At 36.3% G+C, this 23,287-nt stretch overlaps 1 protein-coding gene across 1 annotated transcript in view; it reads left to right on the top strand.

Moving 5' to 3' along the window:
- Positions 1 to 12,349: 12,349 nt before the first annotated feature.
- The window catches only part of LOC131935826 (low-density lipoprotein receptor-related protein 6), a 28,645-nt gene continuing 17,707 nt past the window's right edge, over positions 12,350 to 23,287 (top strand). The window contains exon 1 of the mRNA XM_059292502.1: positions 12,350 to 12,580. Coding sequence (XP_059148485.1) covers positions 12,517 to 12,580 — 64 coding nt within the window. The 5' untranslated portion in view covers positions 12,350 to 12,516. The remainder of the gene's footprint in view (positions 12,581 to 23,287) is intronic.

Below are 23,287 nucleotides of genomic sequence, written 5' to 3'. Positions count from 1 at the left end.
GTGGGAGGAGACTAAAGTGTTTTTTTTAACGCAGTTTTCATGAGTCCAACGCCCTCTGCATAGTACTTACCTCCTTTATTTTATTCAAAGAAATGTATATTATACAGTAAATTTTTTACTTTGGCAATATATGATATGCATTAGATGTTAAGTTATGCTTAGGTAATACACTTAACAGTGGCGTAGGCAAGGGGGGGGGGTCTGAATCAGCATATATGTACAATTGGATATGTATGTCTAGAAAAGCTACATCAAAACTGACGCTATATTCACTCTGAGTTGGTTATTTCTTCCTCCCCCCCCTCCCCCCCACCCCACCCCCCCCCCCCACCCCCCCCCACCCCCCCCCCCACCCCCCCACCCCCCCCCCCACCCACCACCAGAACGGGACAGGCTGTAAAGGTGTAGAGCGACATTAATGTCACACCTAGGTATAAGCTGAGTAAGAAAATAGGCCTAAAGTAACTTGACAGTGGTGGATGAAGTTGAACCCCCCCCCCCCTCCTCTTACTGTTCTGTTAAGTACTTTTGGGAAACACGTAATGTGGTTCCCAAAGTATCAATGCCGCCAGATCCCGCAATGCAGGGGGTGGGTTGGGCCAAAAAAATCTGACCAAAAACAAAATAATTGTCTTTGCACCTTGATGGACTAAAGGTTGTTTTATTAAAGATCTACTACAGCAGTGATTGTTCAACTGTAACTAACACACACTATTGCATAGACCAAAAAAAAAATAACTACATGAGCTTTAGTGTTAAGATTAAAAAATTGCAAACCTCTTCCTTGATTTATAGCCCCTATTTAAAAGTCTAATAATTTTAGTAGTTTTGTACAAAGCACATTAAAAAGCAATTTATTCTCTTAATAATTGTTAAATTATAGTGTAATAAAGAATGACACAGTGTACAAAGAAATATGTTCAAAATTATTAATATAAATCCAGAAAAACAAGAAGAAAACAAAACACAGGAAGCAGTAACAATTCACAATTTTAGGCGGGTATAAGTAAGATATTAAAATGTAACAAAATATCTTTAAAAATATATATAAATAAGATATAAGCATTTTAAAACACGATTATATTATATCTCGCCCGAAAAGAATTAAAGCAAATTTTTCAATTTGTTGTTTCATGATATAGTTTGACATGAAATAGGTAAAATTACTAAATTAGGAAATGGTTTAATTAATTGATTTAATTCAGTCAGACAGTCTACTAATATATATATATATATAAAATGCTGAATAAAAAATGAACCCCCCCCCCTACGAGAGACGATCCTACGCCACTGACACTTAATACAGCTTACAACTCATACATTTGAGCAGGCTTTTTACTAGGGATAACGAGTGGTAGAGCTCTCCACTGCAAACTCAAAAGTCTTGAGTTTGGATCCAAACGAGTCTGAATGATGTCCCTGAGTCCACCCAGTATCTGACTAACATTAGGGAAAATAAAAGCTGCTGTCCACTGTGTCCCTTCAAATGCCGAGGTCAAGAAACATGAACTCTACTGCCCTATGGATCATTCGGTCTGAAACGAGAACCTAACTTTACTTATTACAGTAGTCTATATGGTAGTTTTTTTTTTAAAGTTTATGAAACTTTATTTTACGAAATTCCTTTGTATTATTTCGTCTTTCAATAATAAAATGGTAATAATTTATGATAATTGGATATAACTCGTGTCAGTCGACTAAACACTTTCATATTAATGCAGTTCTTCACCTTACATAAAAAAAATTCATTCATTTTCTGTAATGAATGCCCTTTTTATGAAACATTTAACTTCATATCTTGACAGTTATTTATTATTTTAAATTGATACTTAATCTGCACCTAAACAAATCCCACATCCAAAGTTTATACAATTTTTTTAAAAAGTGGATTATTCGTTCTAGAAATACTGGTTAACTAATAAGGTGTCACGTTTGGTATGATCACGCACATACAGACGTATGCTGCTGGACACCTCGTTGTAAAGCCCTATCATTAACTACACGTAGATCGGCTGTTGTAACTATATGCCTGCAGTCTGTAGTGTAGGGGTATAGAGGGCTTGGGGGTAGAGTAAGTTGTATGTACATTTTTATGATTTTCATTTGCCTGTCGCTATTTTCATATTCACATCAACGGTGGGTAGAGAAGTAATTGCTGAAGTGGAGATGGCTTAGGATAGTCTAGGTCAGTGTTTCTTCCAGACTATTTTCTCCGGGGGACACTTGAAATTTTCGGGGGGGGGGGGGGGGGGGGAACGCTGTTAAATGTATATTTTCTACATACATTCCATTTTGTTCGGGGGGGGGGGGGTAGGCTTTCTTTTGGGGTGGGGGCCGAAAAGATACCTGGAAGTAACTAGGCCTATGGTTTGGGTTTTTTTATCTTGTGTCAAATGTGGTAACTAAATTTTGACCCACTTCTAATGTAGAGATTTCGTTCAAACTTTCCAGGTAAGTTACACTTCGATGACAATACATGTTAGGCCCCTATCTATTTTTTATTTAATTAGATGCTTAATTAGTCATTAAAAATTAGTTAAACGGTTTCGAAACTAAGGGGGTATAACAATATTACTCGATAGATTTCTATATTGAAACATAAGAGTAAGCGGAGTTCCAGATTTGTGTAAGTTTCATAAGTTTTTTTGCTTTTTGCTATAAAGGTTTTTATATTTGTTTTTTTTTTTTTTTTTTTTTGGTAATTCCTAATTTACGAAGTCGACACCAATAAAAATATTTGCCTTAAAACACAATTAGTAGCTCGCGATATCTACACCAAATGTAGGCCTACATGTTAACGCGCATATAGATAATCGTTCTGAATAGTAGGATAGGACAGCCTACCTATTTCATAAAAATTAATAGCCATGGTCAAATTTAATGTTATATTGCATTGTCATGGGGTCTTGACCCACGTGCCGAATTTCAGAGACACTGAAGCAAGAAATATAAGCTTGTAAAAATAGTTTTAATAATTTTATGGACATTTTATTTTTACGTTCCAAGGAAAGTAACCGTTTAAAAGACTAAAAAGATAATAGATCTAGATCTAGGTCTATTTGACACACCCCCCCTCAATTTATTTAAAGCTAATAATATATTGTATGAAACAATTTTATTATCCATTGATTTATTTTGTTGAAATATTATGCGTAACTTACAATATTTGGGCTTATTTTTAAACATATTTCTTTATAAATGTATTTTGTCATGGTAAAAATTATCCCAAATAATTTTTTAATCATTGTTTTGGAAAAGGAGGCATCGCGGCCTGGCTACAACCGTTTACACCGGAAACAATTTTTATGAATTATTTTTTATTTTGCTTAAGTAAGACTTAGAAATCTAGATTAGATCTTCTAGAATCTAGATCTAGACTCTAGTCTAGATCTAGATTTTCTAGAGTCTAAAATCTAGATCAGGTAGTGTATTAATTCTAGATAGACTAGCTTTAAGCTAGACTCTAGATACTCTAGAATCTAGATGATGTAGTCTATTTTATTGATAGTTATTAGTTAGATCTAGATTCTAGATCTATTTCAATTTGTATTTGATATTTGTTTACAAAACTTTGCAGGTAGATCTAGATAATCTAGATAATCTAGATCTAGATAGTTAGATAGATCTTCTAGATCTAGAATCTAGTTCTAGAGTCAATAGTCTCTTCTTACTCTAGAGTCTAGCTAGACTCTAGATCTAGACTCTAGATCTAGTCTAGATTCTAGATAGATATCTAGTTCTGTACAGTAGGGTACAGCCAATCTCAATCATCAATCAATGTTTGTCTTAGCCAGGGGCGTAGCGAGGGGGGGTGCGGACCGCACCGGGTGACACCATTTAGGGCGGTGACACCAAGGCAAAAAATAGCAAAATATATAGAGAAAAACTTGAGGGGGGTGCAAATCGTCAAAAACTTGAAAGTTTGTCCCCGGGAAGGGTTGCTACGCCTCTGGGGGTGACACCATTAAGTGCCGCACTGGGTGACACCCGACCTCGCTACGCCACTGGTCTTAGACTTATATATAATAATATTAATAATATATATGAAAGTGTAACTTGACTAGTAACTTGGGCTTGATGAAAATAAACAGAAATTTAATGTAGCCTTAAAACTCAAAAAATTATTTTCAAGTTCTCTGGAAGTGGATTTGCAACTTTTATATAATTATATATATAGATCTATATTTTATAACATTGATTCTAAAAATATTAAATTTCTGAATTATTATTAGGCTTAACTTAAGTTTTTATTTCCGGAATGAAGTCAAAATTTTTAAAAATCTAATTTTTTTATCCATGTCAACAATATGATAGAAAGATATTCATCAACTCAGTGGCCTTAATTGGTTTCAGGCAATCATTGAAAACAATGACTACTGTTAAGTTATCTTTTCATCACTTGTTTTTTATTTCTGGCTGTTATCATGGTCTAAGTACCAAGTCAGTATAAGTATGTAAAGTTCTGTTAACTGGTACTTTAACATGGAAGAAATTTATTTCATCATTGATTTTTAATGTTAAGTAATATAAAGTGCCATGACTAATTAATACTATTTAGTACTATTACAGTTTACAGCAAAAAGTTACAAGACTTTATGTCATGAACTTACTTATTATAATATATAAATTAAATATCACTCATAGTCAAAAGTCTAAGTAAATACATCTAGATCTAGATCTAGTACTCTTCAATAAGGACAACCATTAACTAATTTTTTACTTTATTTTTATTTCAGTATGTCATTTCTAACAGCATATTATTGTAATAACATTCAATAGCAATCTAATTTTTTTCTTATCCTAGGGTTGAAGTCCTAAAAGTTTTATGATTTTTTTTAATCATGGACTCACCGTCAACATCAACAAAGTCTATTGGTCAGTCAATATCCTGTTATACACCATAGAAACGTGCAACAAAAATAAAATGCTGCTAAACTCAGTCCCACAGAAATCACAACCAGAGTAAAATTGTGGTGCCCAGCCAGAGTTTCTTCCGGGCATCTCCTCGCCCCCCCCCCCCCCCCCCCCCCCCGAACGAAATGAAATTTATATAATTTATAGAAAATATATACTTTTAATAGTGTCCGCCCGCCGAAGAAAGTCCCCCATAAATATTTAGCTAGTATCATTTTTACTTTCTCATATATACAGAGTATAGGGAAAGTATTGTAATCGTGCAAAAAAAAATCGAGATTTTTTTACACCACCCTGAGTCGGAAAAACATAATTTTGCAATCTTGTCATTATGACTGTGTGAGTGTGTGTATGTATGTGTGTCTGTAAACACGATAACTTGAGTACTTTTACAGCTAGGTTGATGAAATTTCATATATAAGTATTATATCAAATTTGTAGATCCGTATCAACTTTTGAGCAATATCCAATAACCGGAAGTGGAACTTTTTCTACTTTGAATTTTTTAAAAGCCTATAACTTGAGTACTATATCAGATAGTTAAATGAAATTTCACATGTAAGTAAAATATCTAATTCTCTGCCTTCTGTAAAATTTTGAGTAATTTCCGTTGAAAAGTAGTAATTTTCACTATTTCCGATTTCTCAAAAAACGAATGTGAATTTATAAAGTACTAATAATATCCCGCACTATTATGCACATTTTGTTTGGCATTCCACTTGGTGTGCAATTGATTTTTCCACAAGATTCTATTCTATTATAAAAAGTTTAAATAATTAAAAATGGATTAAAAATAATGTCTATATTCAGAGTTGCCATCCCCCGTAGTGTTATATAAGAATATTCAACAAAGTTTAGGGAAGATCACTCCCAGTTTAATATAAAAGTAAATATATTTAGCTATAACTTCAATTATTGAGGTTTTGAAATTCATGTGAAAATAAAATATGTACAAAATATTTCTTCTATATGACAAATACTCCACATTGTTATCATTCTCTTTTCTAATCTTCAGACAATTGCATCAGTTTGGTGTTGCAAGATTCAGGTACATTATTTGTGCAGTGCCCATCATGTGGCCATTTAAACAAGATAGAAAGCCCTAACACTTCCAGTAGTTACAGAGCTTCACAGGGTTAGTACTACTTTTTGAAAATGAAATTCCAGACTTTTGTGGAAAAATTCCAGACTTTATACAGATAATGTGTTAACGAATAATTTATAAAATGATGCATCATTTGTACTCTCATTGTAATTACTTATACTAAATTGACATTTATTTTAGGCAATTGAGCTATATTTATATAAACTTTCTATAGCCAAATTGACAGAAAATCAATGTTCTAAGTTTGCCTACTCCACCTAAAATTTTAATAATTAAAATGATGCAGCTATTTTGTTTTAAACATTAGACTTATGTAATCTCTTCATGATCTAATTGCTTATGTTTTCAATTAAACTATTATTAAAATGGTATTGCATAATAGTGAGAGTTAATTACTTTAAAGAATAATAATGTAATGTATTAATTTAGGTATGATCTTGTTAAATAGCCTAATATAGGCTACTTGTAAAAAAGAATGTGGAGCAAAAAAAAAACCCACATCATTCACTGTTTATGCTTATAATATAACTTAAAGCGGAGAAACGGGTCTGCAATAACAAAAACTGTCGGCATCCTTTCTATTCCCCACCCCCCCCCCCCCCCCCCCCCACACACACAAGACACGGTGAAGGGGTCACTGTGAGGTCATAGTAGTCTAGGCTTCAGTATGCCTGTTTAATACGTGACTTAACCCCCCTCCCTCCCCCATCCTCATTACCAAGCAGTACCCACTACGCACGTGGGGTCACAGTGAGTTCACATAAGAGACCGTAGTTACAAGGAGGGGCGGGGTAGTCCAGCTTTAATCCTCAGCATTTGCAAAGATTTGGAAAACAGTTTAACGGAAAGTGGATTAAAATTAAAGGGGTCATCCACTTATGATGTCCACATGGAGGGGGGAGGGGTCCAAAGATTTTGTTGACGCTTGTGGACTGGGGAGGGGGGAGGTGTCCACAAGTTACACTTAACATCAAAGTGCTTACATTCTAAAACAAACATATAACTTGTATCCAGCGTGTAGAAAGTACAATTATGGACGACGGTGCTTGTGTTTTAAAAACACATCAGAGCGTATAAATAAAGCACACTATTTATATCTACCCTGACATTTTTGCAAGAGCGTGTCATCACACTTTCTGAAATCTCCTACCGACTCTTCCGGAGTGTCACGTCATTAATGCACGACACCTAAATAAAAATAGTACCTCTTTGGTAAGCAACCGCTGACGCAAACAGAAATACAGGCCTCGCGACTCATTAATCTTATAAATGTTAATATTAATCCAACTTAAGTGAACACGGGGGGGGGGGGGGTGTCTAAAATCCAAAAAAAAATTGGACGTTATAAATGGATGACCCCTTATAGACAAATAAATTATATCCAAACAACCACTCACACACCTCCCCCATAATTTTTTTTTATGACTGACTGCATCCAAACTTAAACAATGAGAAATAGCTGGTAAAATTGACAGCCCTACAATTAAATGACAATTTTAAATACTCGTAACACATTCACACGGTCAGTCGCGCCACAAAATATCTCTGCCCTCCCCTTCTCTCCCAATGTAGTAGTAACTGATAATCCATTTATTTTTTCTGCGAACTAGCTAAAAACACCACAACATAGTGTAAACCCGCGCGAAAACGCGGGGAAAAAATTGGAGTGAATTCACTTTTTTTTAGTTGGAAAATATGGACTTCGAAGTTTTGTTTCTAAAACTAGATTCCAGACTTTTAAAAAATCCAGCCCAAAAACTAGTGATTTTCCAGACTTTTTAATTTTAAAGTCTGAAATTCACTTTTCTAAATTAAAGACTTTTTCCTAACTTTCCAGACTGCGTACCAACCCTGTGGGAAGGACTCTTTAATTTTTTATTCTGGTAATTTCTATTTCATTGTAAATTCTTTGATTTGTTAACTACCTGCTTCTTCTAAAAAATAATTAGATTTTAATTATGTTCAAAAAAATATTTTAAAAAACTAGTTTTAGTAAGAAAATAAAATTAACAATTAACTTAACAATTTTATTTTTTCAAAAGGCAATTTATTCTCACTCTTCATAACTTAATAATAATTCAATATTTTATTTATAACTTTAAAAACAAAATTTTTAAAAACATTTTCTAATATTTATTCTAATAATTAATATTCTAATATTCTAATATTTCCAGCATTGCAATCATATATTTTGCATACAGATGGATAACCTAGATGCCCAATCCAGTCTGTCAATGCCACATCAGTACTTGTATTTAATAAAGAAGCTTCCATTACTGATACCTCTATTTTTAAAATAATTCTTATACTGGTTATGTATAGAAGACAACTGATGTTTTTTATACATTAAAAAAATAATAGTTTGAGAATCTGTAACCATTTTATTTTTATTTACTTGAAAGTTTGTGCACAAATAAACTCAATGTAAGCTTCTTTTCATGTGAGAAGTGAATATTTTACCCAATCAGATAATCTCTATTTACTTATTTCAGTTGGGTTTTTTGGGATACTGTTTTACCCACAAAAGGCTTTTTTTTTTAAATATGTTATTAATACTTGTAGGAAACTAATAATAGCATTTTAAGTTTACTTATGAAATAATTTATTTTTTCTCTTTTGGTTGATTTTTATATCATCTAAATTGTTTCAGCTGTTTTAAATTCTATAAGATTTGGTTTTAGTAAAATCTATTGAATACAGTAATTATATTACTGTCACCACTGTGCCTAACATGATTATCCACTTGCAAATCATGTCTGCATTTTTAAAAAATATTTCTTTTCTTGTCTGTTCCCTTTTTATAAACATTGTGATCTCTATATGTTTTAAAACATTATGACAGCTGCCTTTTTATCATGTTTGCAAATACACCAGTATTGTATTTTAATTTAATATATTTTATCTGATTCTATCTATTTAACTTTGCTCAATGCTTTTTTTATGCCTAAGTAAGATTTTGTGATTTTCTGGGGAAAATGTCACTTCAAAATTACAGCTTTTTATTGCAGTTTAAAGCATATGTTTAAATATTTATGATGAAATTTTGCTGGAAAATATTTGTACCATAGATACCTTCAAAACATGTTCATAGTCTGCATATGCATTAAAATAAATACATAGCATATCTTGACCACAGATGTAATGTTGCCATAATTTTATTGTTGACTTACCAAAGTTTGCCTTTTTCTTTTGCATGAATTTTTTTTTTAGGATTAAATAAAAGTTATTATTTATTTATGTTTATATTCTTTTTTAATGATTTTGTTTGGATTCCACACAAGATGTGGGAGGCGATTATTTTTGTGAGTTCTGTGTTCATGAGTTGAACACCTTCTGCATAGTGCTTGTCTCTTTTATTCAAGGAAATGTATACTTATACAGTCAATTTTTTTACTTTGGCAATATATGACATGTGCATTAGATGACAAAGTATGCTTTGGTAATACACTTAATACAGCTGACAATTCATACATTTGAGAAGGCTTATTACAGGGGATGATGCAGTAGAGCTCTCTACTGCAAACCCAAAAGTCTGGATCTGGACTTAAGTCTGTAGGGTGTCCCTGAGTCCACCCAGTACCTGACTCAAGTTAGGGAAAGTTAAGGCTGCTGGGCAAAGTGCTGACCTTTGTCTTGTCAGTCTTTTGTCCGGATCTTGTGCTGACGACACCATCATGGTACACACAACCAATTTTATTAGATGTCCCTTAGTCCACACAACCAATTAATTATATGTCCCATAGTCACACACCTTCAAATACTGAGGTCAAGAAACATGAACTCACTACCTCAATTTCTCTCTGAATTATGTGGTCTGAAACAGGAACTTAACTTTATTTATTACAGTACTTGGTTGTTTTAAATAAAATTTTATGAAATTTTATTTTTAAAAATGCCTTTGCAGTATTCTGCCATTCAATGGAATAGAAAGAAGAGTAATAATTTAGAATAATGGGAAATAACTCTCTAGCTAGTCGACTACACACTATTGCATATTAACGCAGTTCTTCCCCTTACCTAAAAATCCATACGGAATTTTAATTACTGAGTGAAATCCCTTTCCTGTGATAATGCCTTTTTAAAAAATGTTTAACTTCATTCTTGAAAGGTATTAATGACTTTAAATTGATTTTCTTCTAAAAAAATTCCAACATTTATTTTGATACGTAACCTTTACCTAAACAAATCACACATCAAAATTGTATACCTTTATCTTTAAAAAGTGTGTCCTACATTTTAACTTTTATTGTTTTATCCAAATTTAATTACAGATATATGTTGAAATTTTAGTTACAATTATTTTTAAATTTTGGTGCAACTTAGTAGTGTGTAAAAATGGCTGACTCATTACCTTAACTATACTTACTTTACCTCTTTGGTGGAAGTTAATTAGTTGATTATTTGTTCTAGCAATAGTGGTTAACTAATTAGGTGTCACGTTTGGTCTGATCGTGCACATACAAACAGAAGTATGCTGCTTGACACCTCGCTGTAAAGCCATATCTTTAACTACACATAGATCGGCTGTTCTAACTATATATGCCTGCAGTCTGTAGTGTACGTGTGAAGAGGGCTTGGGGTAGAGTAGGTTTTAAGGTCATTTTTATTATTTTCATTTGCATATCGATATTTTTATATTCACATCAACGGTGGGTAGAGAAGTGGAGATGGCTTAGGATAGGTTGGGTTCTTATCCATGATCCATATAATGATGTCAGATGTTCGGTTTACTGGAATAGTTTTAAGATTGGCATTAGGACTACACTGTATAAATCTTAGCTAAGATCTCCATACAAGTTTAATACACCCCTTACTGTGGCCTTACTGATGATGAGGGACGTAGGCCTATGTGTTTGAGAAGAGTTTTTCCTATGAGAACAGAGTTCTGTTTTTCTTAAGCTAACACACATATCACTCGCTTTTTCAAATCTGTTTGACCGTGTGCCATATCCATACATCACGTGGTCTGTGATGCTGCTGTGTCTATGTTGTGTCATATCCCTACGTCACGTGTTTATGTTGTGTCATATCCCTACGTCACGTGTCTATGTTGTGTCATATCCCTACGTCACGTGTCTATGTTGTGTCATATCCCTACGTCACATGTCTATGTTGTGTCATATCCCTACGTCACGTGTCTATGTTGTGCCATATATCCCTACGTCACGTGTCTATGTTGTGTCATATCCCTACGTCACGTGTCTATGTTGTGCCATATCCCTAAGTCACGTGTCCATTTTGTGACATATCCCTACATCACGTGTCTATGTTGTGTCATATCCCTACGTCACGTGTCTATGTTGTGTCATATCCCTACATCACGTGTCTATGTTGTGTCATATCCCTACGTCACGTGTCTATGTTGTGTCATATCCCTACATCACGTGTCTATGTTGTGTCATATCCCTACGTCACGTGTCTATGTTGTGTCATATCCCTACGTCACGTGTCCATTTTGTGACATATCCCTACATCACGAAGTCTGCAATGCTACTCTATGAAGACTGGAGGGTTAGCTCACGCATAACATTCAGTTTTATCAATGTGTGCTCGAGTTTAGTGGTCTGGTTAGGGTGGGGGTGGGCCGCTGGCAAGCAATCTTTGCTGTATCATCACTGTATATGTAGCTTCAAAATCGTGTTTTATACAGGACCATATAACAACAAATTCACTACAATATATTTAAAAATTAATCACTGAAATATTCGACGTCAAACCCTTACAACATTTGGACTATTTTATACTCCGTATCTTGACAAGAGCTACAAAAAAATTAAATTAAAGACAATGTTCAAATCAATTTAAAGTCTCTTTTTACTTTTATGTGGCGCTGTTACTCTGTTAGCAATGATCGTTAGATCAAAAATAAAAAATAAAAGTATTTTGTTCATTTTAAATAAGTTTCATATGTTATGCTATTTTTTAATGTGTATCTTTTATAATGTTTTATTTTAAAAGTGTTAATATAGCTAAAACGTTAAGCTTTAAAAAAAATCTTTGAAAATAAGTATTTTTCTTTTTAAACACCAGGCCCACTATCTCACTATTCATGACGCTTTGTGATACAATGAAATGGTCTTCCGTCTAAAAAATTAGTCCCCAACTAAACATACCATATTCCTATCGAATACAGTTTTAAAAACGAAAAAGTAAAATATCTAATAACCACGTGAAACAAAAATGTGTATCATTATCTTTGATTCATCTAATTACATTTAGAATGTATATTTTCTTTACAGTATAACCCGCGCGGAGTAATTCCATTCTGAAATATAGTGCGCTACGATCTTCTATTACCATTACTTTTTTCTAGGCCTGTGTTATGTTTTGTCGGCCTACTTTACTGTTGGAAGTAGGCATATATTGTTGCAGTCCTAAGGGGCTTTAGTGTTGTTTCCGATGTTGTAAAGTTTCAGTGTCGAGTTTATTATAAGGATGGACCTTATGAATGTGTTTAATTCGACGGTTTACGAAGATTGTACCTAAAGACAGAAGGGATGGGACGGGACTCTGTTACCTGTACTCTCGTGTGTGTTACATGGATTTTATCACTCAGTAACGGTAAGGCCATTCTGTTTTGTTGCTATCGCCTTTTATTGCGACTTCGCTTTCGCATACATACTTGTCTAAAGATAATTCAATATTTCCTGTGTGCTGTGTCCACACAAAAATATGTTGCAGGATTATTTTAAGTAATTTAACCTCGGCCGGTCGGAATATATTTATAATAATAGGATGGTGGTGTACGGGAAACGGGTCCCGCCGCGCTAACGGTTCCAGAGTGGACAGCACACTAACTTCAAAAGATTCGCCGACGGCCATGTTGGCCAAGGGGGTAGGCGCTAACCGCTAAGCATGACCGTTAAGGCTCGTTAAACTTGCATTAAGGCTCTTACTTCGACGCATGGGGGTACGCAATTTTGAATCAATTCTTGGGAATTCCGCCAATCGCCACTAGATCTAGTAGTAGGCCCTATTATTAGATTGTTTCGGCTAGCATGCCTCACCATTTCAACCTGACCTGGAATGCCAAGCAAGACTATGCTATACTATTAGAAAGGTCACGTGACGAAACGGGTGGGGGGAGGGATGTTTTTTTTTATGTGTGTGTGACCTCGTTTCAGGTTACCTAAAATTACCATCGCCTTGGCCTCGGTTATTGTTTGTATAATTTTTTGTTTGGACAACGGTGCTTAACCATTGTATTGGGATAGCATGTACTTTAGAAATTCCAAGATATTTTTTGTTACTTACATCGTTGTATATGCCTAGCCTGCTTACATAGCTTTATACTTTATACTATACATATTATATTGATTCTATTCATATTAATTATTATTGTAATATACTTTTAAAAAATAAAGTGATTATTATTTTAGGTCTAATACGTTGAATAGACTGTACATTGAAATTTGACATATATTGAACCTGTAGGGCGTAATCATTGTTTTTAACAAATAACATTGACAGTGAGGTAACTAGGCCTATCGCAAACTAAAGTTATAGTCCTATTAGTGGCCTATATGTGGGATGTGTAATATAGCAGCAGGCGTTTTTTATAATTACAAAACATATCATAAATAAATAGGCATATATGCTTCATAAAAGTGATCAAGAAAAAGTAGCATGTTATAAAATGCTTTCATTAGCTACTAATAGGAATTAACATTTTAGTGGTTCGTATATTATAATACTTTTAAACTTACTGCTGATTTATAGAAGAGTATTGATAGGTTAGACATCAAATTAAAAACCTATGTATAATGTAGTACCATCTATGTTTCGTCTTTATTGTGTACATTAATTTTTCCATTTGAAGCTATTAGAAAGAATATGTTTTGTGTGGAGAACAAAATATGAGAACATCAATCTTTTTTAAAAATGTTTAAGGGCACTTCTGTTTAAATGCCCCATAGTCTACACAACCAATTAATTAGACGTCCCATAGTCCATACAACCAATTCATTAGACGTCCCATAGTCCACACAACCAATCCACTAGATGTCCCATAGTCCACACAATCTATTAGACCTCCCATAGTCCACACAACCAATTCATTAGACGTCCCTTTGTTCACAAAACTAATCCATTAGACGTCCCATTGTCCACACAACCCCATTAGACGTCACATAGTCTACACAACCAATTCATTAGACGTCCCATAGTCCACACAACCAATCCATTAGGACGTCTCATAGTCCACACAACCCCATTAGACGTCCCATAGTCCACACAACCAATTCGTTAGACGTCCCATAGTCCACACAACCAATTCATTAGACGTCCCATAGTCCACACTACCAATCCATTAGGACGTCTCATAGTCCACACAAGCAATTCATTAGACGTCCCATAGTCCACACTACCAATCCATTAGGACGTCTCATAGTCCACACAAGCAATTCATTAGACGTCCCATAGTCCACACTACCAATCCATTAGGACGTCTCATAGTCCACACAACCAATTCATTAGACGTCCCTTTGTTCACAAAACTAATCCATTAGACGTCCCATTGTCCACACAACCCCATTAGACGTCACATAGTCCACACAACCAATTCATTAGACGTCCCATAGTCCACACAAGCAATCCATTAGGACTTCTCATAGTCCACACAACCCCATTAGACGTCCCATAGTCCACACAAGCAACCCATTAGGACGTCTCATAGTCCACACAACCAATTCATTAGACGTCCCGTAGTCCACACAACCCCATTAGACGTCCCATAGTCCACACTACCAATCCACTAGACGTCCCATAGCCCCTACACCTGATTCCAGTCATAGCAACACAAGCTCTGCCTAATCCATACTCTGGACCGTTAGATACAAAAGGGTGCTTTTCATTTTACTCCCTAACCCCTTTTGCAATACACGGTCCCTAACTGTTAAAAGACGCAATGGTTCGTAGAATAATGCGTCGACGTCCATTGGGGTATCCCTAGCTGTTACAACCTCAAGTACGATGTTTAAATCAATACTTAATAGACAGTTACTGAATTAATGACGTCAGTGCTATATCTGCATCCTCCCCATACCCCGAGTGCACGGCGCGATGACTGCACATATAATTACGGATAATTGTGTTTGCCTTTGTGTCGAGCAAGCCATGGCAGATTCGGCCAGCATCCTAATAAAGGTGTCACTCGGAGCGGAATTGTCCCCTCATATGCTCGGCACTTATTCAAATCAAGTGTCAAGCCGCCAGTAATTCACTCGTGGCAGTTCTCCGCTGCCGTGTCACCCCCCTCCCCCGTCACTTAACCGCCGGTCGGTGTGTCTGCATGTACAGCAACAACGTATGCTGCTTCAAGTCCATGAAATGCTATCCGGCTAGACTGAACAAGTAGCGTACGAGGTTGTTGTTCTTTTTTTTTAAATATATATATATTTGTCTTTGTTATGTTAGTTTTTAAAAAAATTGTTTCTTCCTTTGACATGTCCTGGATGGCACTTTTATAATTCCCATATCCTTACATCAGCCTATAAATGTTGTATGCTTGTTTTTTTACACCCCCCTCCCCCCCCCCCCTCATACCCCACCCGTTCTCCAATTTTCGTTCTTCAGCAACAGAAGGTGTCAAAACTGCATGCAGATGTTGAAAATATCTTGAGATATCTTAAACTTAAATTGGCAGATTCTTAAGTTGGCTTATGGACTATCCATTCCTTCCCTCATATTCGTACAGATACAACTATAAACCTAAAAATACATTCTTAGAGTTTATCGTTGTTGACGTTACCAGCTTTAAATAATACGTGGGCTGAGACTAATCATTAAGAAACGAATTATTACCAACACTCAGGTATTGGAATCATTTGCAAATTTCATGGATGCGTGCTTAAATCAGCTTTTCAACACTTCGGGACGCTCCGACGGAAGGTCTTCGTCTGAAAAGTTATTGTAGACAATGTATGCTCCCACCCCGTCAGAAAAATTATTAATATTTCCCCTCCTACTACTTCCCCACTCCCGCCGTGAAAATAATTATTAAGTGCATAAAATGGTGGCGTCGTCCACCCCCTCCCCCCCCCCCCTCATTATTAGCCGAAATCATGTTGAACAACCATAATCTGTATTTCCGAGGGCTGAAAACATGGTGTTATCAGTTGAGTGCTGGGGCTTCAACAGAGAGATAGATAAGGCCATAACAACAGTGTAGTAGTCAGACAGTTTTATAATTTCTAACCCACATAGCCTAATGTCACATAGCATGTATGGTGGTTTATGAGTTGTTGGTTTTTTTTCATAAGAAAGGAGTTTGTGGAAAAGGGGGGATTATCGTTCCTTAGCCACACTTTGGGTGAACTTGTAATGCCGAACCATGATTTTATTCTTCTATGTCTACTTGGTCAAATTGTTTGACAGTATAGGCCTCAATATGTGCTGGTCAGCTGTGGGAATGGTGAGGTTTAAGACCAGGGATAGGGTAAGTGACAGGGTTAGAGCCTGCCTGAAACTGCTCACTCCATTAGTCCCTAGTTCGAATCCCGGGCAGAGAAAGCTACATCTAGGAGAGAAAACTCCAAAATGGAACAACTGCTACCCTATTGATTGTTCTTGGGTGGACACAAGGCTATAGAAGCAAATCGAGAAAAACGGCAAGCGCAAATCGAAGTCAACGGGCCATACATGTTGTCATTTACTACTTAATTGTGTTGGATGAAATCCCATTCAACATTACAATTAAGAACGAAGAAGAAAAATCTTACCCAAGTTTATTTATAAAAGAATAGTGGTCTGAAATTGTGTATCCTTTCTTACAATAAATAATCAGCTTATGCTCTTTGTCCTTAAATTCGTTTCCCATTAATCGAGTAGGAGGTCCATGGACAGATTACAAAATGTTTCAAGTGTTTTGGTGTTGTTTCTGCCGTCTTGAGAACCGTTGTTGTAAAAGTGCCTACACGTAGTGTAGGTGGCACTCGAGAATGTATTCTGACACCCTGGAAACAGATGGCAGGGAGGGTGGGGGGGGGGGGGGGGGGGAAGCTGTGTGTGCTCATGTTTTGTCACAGTCGAGGCCATTGGTACTACAAAACTTGTTCTCGTAGTACCCTGGTTTATGTTTATTTTAGGGTTATCGATTAGCCGTACCCACATATTACCATTGGTGATATCATGAGGGTTTGGGTTAGTGTTAGGCTTGGGTGTTGAAGAACCATACAACAAGGATCTCCTGTTGTATGGCGTTAACTAGGCCTACCCCCTGGGTGTCGGCTTGCGGTTGGAGATACTGAATTTGTCGGTCCACGGCTACTTGTAGTCAGCAGTAGGTAGGGGTCCGGTACACCATATTGAGAAGCCCTGGTCTACGTTGAGTTTGTGTATGGACTCTGCTCTAAACAATGGCGTAGGCAATGGGGGGTTGGTGGGGGAGGGGGGTTATAACCCCCTCCCCGAAACCCATATATATATATATATATATATATATATATATATATATATATATATATATATATATATATATATATATATATATATATATATATATATATATATATAATGTGTGTGTATAGGATTGTATACATATGGAAAAATGTTTGAACCCCTCCCATGACCAATTCCTGGCTACGCCACTGGCTCTAAAGCAACCTTTGTACTACTCTGTACTAACACAGAACCAGGGTTTGATCCAACCCATTCTTCTTGAACTTTAATCTTATTTGTTCAAAGAGACATTATTTGACTCTTTTGATGAAGAGCATTGTGAGTCAGGTGCGTAAACAATTTTTTTAATGGGCTTCGCCATTCACCGAAATTCGACTTTGACCCCAATTCAGTATGTAAAGTTCTATCATCTTAACCTAACGAAATATTCCTAACACGGCTAACATAAACATGTTTCCTATGTATTACAATTATATCTATCCAACTCATGTGTATTACATAATAATGAAACATTTAGACGGGCCCAGTGGCGTAGCCAGGATCGTCTCAAGGGGGGGATTCCAATTTTCACCCGGGGACAAACTTTCGATTTGCACCCCCCCCCCTCCCTCAAACTTTCGATTTGCACCCCCCCCCCCTCAAACTTTCGATTTGCACCCCCCTCATACTTGTTATATATATACCGAGGGGTCTATGGGGGGGGGGGGATTATGACTCCCCTAACCCCCCCCCCCTGCCTACGCCACTGGACGGGCCAGTAACACATAAGTTATTTAGTAAATTGCAAAGGTCTTTCCATAAGTATCACCAAAACCACAGCTATGGTCATTAAAAGTATTCTACGAAAAACTCTTCAGTATTCAAACATAAACAAGGTTGTTTAAAGTAACTTTTTTGTAATGTTGGCCTTTAGTTGAAATCGATTACCGACTTGTGACCTTCCGATTACTGTTAATGTTTCCCGCCTTCTGTCGATAGGAAAGGTCATGGTTTAGGTTAAAACACGTTGATCTATAAAATTTAAAGATCTAATCGAAATATTCTTCCACATGTGTCATCAAGCTAAAAATATCATCTTGCTTGTAGTCGACTGTTTTCCATTTTAAAAGAATAAACATGATATCGCCATAAGAATTCAAATTCTCACCAAACCACCCTCAATTACTGAGCATTTAAAATATTATTTTATTTCAATAATGCACTCAATAAATTAGTAGCCTAATGATTTTAAAACTTATTCAAAATGGCTTTCATAACAAACTATTAAAAGGTAGTTAATAGTTTAAATGAAATTATATTTGAGTAACGCGCTCACAAAATAAACGCAGAGAGGGAGTGAATGCTTTGCTCAAGTATTCTCAGAAGGAAAAAAAAACATTTTTTCTTTCAAACCAGCGGTTGTATTGTTCAAGAACAAACCACTTCTCTCGATTACTTATAAACTTCAGCACAAAACATCTGTTACTTTAGCACAAAAACCACCCTCGGTAACTTAAGCACCAAATCACCCTCGGTTACTAAAGCAACGAACCACACACCGTTCTGTAGCCCCTTGGATTTAGATTAGCACCAACCCTCTGTACCCCCTTGGATTTAGATTAGCACCAACCCTCTGTAGCCCCTTGGCTTTAGATTAGCACCAACCCTCTGTCGCCCCTTGGGGTTTACGTTAGCACCCAACTTACCCACAGTCCCTGCGGGTTCAAACGAGAACAGTACACCACCCTCAGTGATGGAGTGCTCGGCGGAGCCCCCCCCCCCCCCCCCCCCCCATATATGATAAACAAAACTTCTTGAAAAATTAGGTCACGCCTAAGTCCCTGTGGGTTTTTAAAAAAAATGACCGGACCAAAGCTAACGTTGTTGAGATGGTGCTCGAGCTTTGTAAGTAGGTGGCCTACACTACAGGGGGAAGGGGTGGTGTTAGCTAGCCCGGGTCCGTAGGCCAAACTCCCCACCAGCGCAAGCCTCGCCTTTCCTCTATCAATTCCAAAGTTAGTTTTCTCGCTTTATTTATTGCGATATGTTATTACACAATCAATTTATTTATTTTTAAAAATGCATTTTTTTTTTAAAAATCAGAATACTATTATTAATACTGATAAATTTAAGAGTTTTTTTTTTCCGGTTCTCACTCACACTTAAAATTCATAAATTCATTAACTGTTTGCTGTGTATTTATAATGGAGATATAACTTTCTACCATTCGCATATGGGTTACTTGGAGTAGATTCTGATTTCGGGCTTTCGGATGAGGGCCTTTTTATGTCGGCCTTTTATCCGTGTCGGCCTTTTGTCTCTATCGGCCTTTTGTTCCGGTCTCATTCTGAATATACACGGCCAAGACAGCTGGCTGGTAAGGAATGGGGAGGGGATCTATGGAGACTCACAATTTTGAATTTTAAAAAAAAAGTCTGATTTTTTAAAAATCGCATTGGCAGAGGAAGCAATATCAGAACTCAAAAGATGGACTTGAAATTTAAATTGTTATTTGAAGCCTGATGGCGGTAACATTTTTTTAATTTATCAGGGTAGCTGTCATGTATGAATTGTGTATGTATCAAACACCGAATACACCGTGTATTGTTCTGTTGTCTGGTAATTTAAGGTAGCCCACTTCAGTTGGAAAATCGCGCGAGGGGGCTGTCTAAGATATCCAACACAAACTTCGAGCTATTCAAATAATACATTTTTTTTTCACTAAATTTGATTTCGATGTATCGCGTTTAAGAACAATGATGCAAATTTAGTTTAAACCAACATGGTATACTTAATTTCGTTGTTGCTTATACCAATTTCTTAAAAGTATGTCCCTATGTAAGAAACAAACCAAAAAAATAAATAAAGAAATTCCCTTTAAAACAAACGTTTATATTTGCTTTAACTATATTTCAACCCCTAAGAAAAATACTTTACGGTTTCGTAATTGACGATTCCCTTATATGATTATGTAAGTAAAAAGTAAAGTACCCTATCAAACCTGAGGCAGTTGAAGTAGAGTCACATGTTTTAGTTACCTCGTCATATAAAGGGATAGTGTTGCCAGCACTATGCCCAGCCACCTTTACTTCCCCTAACGTGAGGCAGGCACCCATCAGAGGTGGGTGGACTCAATGACGTTCTACTGAAACGAACCAAGATTCGAACTGGTGTAGGTAATCGATAAGAACCCTTTTATGAGATTTGAATAATAACTAATTCAGAGTTCACGCTGTACATTTCAGGACCGTTACAGTTACACCATTCATAGTGCACGGCAAAAATATTAAACGGCGTTTATTTTTCATAAGCACCGGTTCTGACGGGAGTGATTATGCTTCAGAAAATTTTGAAACGTTACTATTTAAAGTTGTTGAACCTGTCATAATGGGTCGATACTGCGTCTCAAAACTTTTTTTTAGTGCACAAAAGCGTAATCGGGTAAATCCGAAAATGGCTTGGGCTTGGCCGAACCGGGCGGGGTGGGTAAAGGGGTAAAATCGAGTATTTGAATTTTAAACCTTAAACACTTTAATGTAAAAAAAAAGATTAAATGAAATGCATGGGTCGGGTGATGGTATTGATTTTTGGAACAGTTCAGCGGCAACATTTAAAGATGTGGATGTGTATCGATTTGTGCCCGATCGATCGGCAAGTTGTGCATTTTGAGGACCATAGCCGGAAATGAGGGAGGGGCGGGGGTAGACGTCAATCATGATAGGACGTAGGACGTGTAATTATGTAAACTAGATTTGTTCAAATGATGTGGGGGGGGGGGGGTGGCAGCAAAACATAGCAACACAACGTTGTTAATTTTTGTTCCAGGCATTTCAAAAGTTTGCTTAAGTCCACCCCCTCCCCCCTCTCAATTTTATTGTACGCTTTATTCTTTCACATAGAGGTGAAAAGGGGGAGGGGGAACTTACTAGTGACCATAAAGTACAACGCCAAAAAAACTTGTTTAAGTCGTAATTTTTTAATTTTATGTTTTTAAATCAGGTTGTATGAAATAGATATTCCCCGATTTGTAGCGTTCAATTTCTGAGAAAACGTTAAATTAATACTGAATTTAAACAAAACATGTTTTTGTAAACTGATATGCGTGTACTTTGTAAAAATATATTTGCTTTTTTGAAATTAATGACTAATAAACCAAACCTATGCTGCATTACAGAATCTAGAAGTTATTGTTAGTTGTTATTTTAAGGTTAAAAAAAAAATTCTTACGATAGTATTGCTAGTATTTTAAAGAAGTCCTTTTTCATTTTCGTATGTATTGTATTTTCTTTGAAACGTCTTACAGAAATAGAAACTTTGAATCGTCATTGAATCGCTCAATAGCCTGCCTTTACTAGCGATATAATAATACACTCGTAATAATAATAAGCTTTTGGTGGCGTGGCGGCTTAAGCAATGATTCTCGTGCGAGAAAATAAGAACTCAAAACTTGTTTCAGTAGACTACGTCTGCGGGTACGTTTACAGCAGCATAGTATGTTCGATATTAAATCTATAAAAGATTGTTATTGAAATTTTTTTTTCTGTATAAGTTCTCATGTAAGCGTTTTTCTTTTCTATTTAAAAAAATAATTGGGTTCATATAGTGATACTGTTGAGAACCGCTCAAGTCAGTAGCCGCCATAGCACCTGGCTTAGAGCCAGCTCCCCTAACAAGTGCAGGATGTCAGGTAGAGCCGCTCGCAGCTGATGAAGCGACTTAGGGCAGGAGGAGGGGGGGGGAGGGGAATGCCTGGTTTTAATATAAGCTGGGATTGTTGCAGGGTGGGGGCACGGCGTTGTTAGTTTTTGTGTGTTTTGTCAGCTCGAGTTGGCCGGAGAGGTCGGTTAGTGGTGGACAGGATAGACGCGTCGGGGCGGGAGGGGAAAGGTAGATTTGTCGGCACGGGGAGGGAAGAATGGGGGAATCTGTACTGTGATGGACGGTGCTGATTCGCCGTTTGAAAAGTTTTTAACAAATTAAAACAAAGATGTGTTTGTTAAGATTTAAAAATAATTTTTTTTTTGTAGAGAATAATATTGAAATGTGTTTTTTTAAGATTTTTTTAACGTTCTTAAAAAAAGAAAAATTGGAAACGTGTTTTAAATTTTTTTTTAAACGTTCTTGTAACCTAGAAAATGAAGCTGAAATGTGTTTCAGATAGCCTATTAATTTTGAATTTGAATATTTCTTTTTAAATATAGATCTATGGTTTTAAAAATACTTATAAAGATTTAAAATACTATTTTATATCAATAACACACTCAATCGTAGCCTAAGAATTTTAAAACTTCATTCAAAATGGCCTTCAAACCGAGCTTTTAAAAAGCTACCAAAATAGAATTATATTTGAGTAACGCGCTCACAAAATAAGGGGAGAGGGGGTGGTGTCTATGCTTTGCTCAAGCATTCCCAGAAGGAAAAAAAAACGGTTTCTTTTTCAAACGAGCGGTTGTATTGTTCAGGAACACGCCACCTGTGTTTCTAACACTAAAACTGGGCCCAAACCGGAGAGGACAAACGGTGTCACAGTTTGTTTTCTCCCTGCCCCGTGTTTGTCCGTGCAGGGTGTGCATACGGTGTGCGACCGTTTTTCCCCCCTTTTTTTTTCTTCTAACAAGGATTCATAATGAAACTGAAATAGGGTCGTGTCGAGGGGAGGGTGGGTGTGGGGTTGGACGTGGGGATATCTACGGCTTCTGATAAGACGATAGCATTGCATACATCCTCCGGACTAAGGCTAATATAGCTGTATCTCCAGCATGTATAGAGTAGACGTACATGTCCGTCTTTGCATCTTGTAGTCCCATCGTTAAAATAATCTAATCTGCTTTTCCTAGTAGTACACACAGGTCAGAGGCCGCATCAGTGAGAATTTATCATCTCGTCGTATTT

This window comes from Physella acuta, unplaced genomic scaffold (genome assembly GCF_028476545.2).
Source record: "Physella acuta isolate Inbredline_101_S28 unplaced genomic scaffold, ASM2847654v3 ptg000161l, whole genome shotgun sequence".
In the NCBI taxonomy this organism is placed as follows: domain Eukaryota; kingdom Metazoa; phylum Mollusca; class Gastropoda; family Physidae; genus Physella; species Physella acuta.
This window is presented reverse-complemented; position numbering and strand designations above follow the sequence as displayed.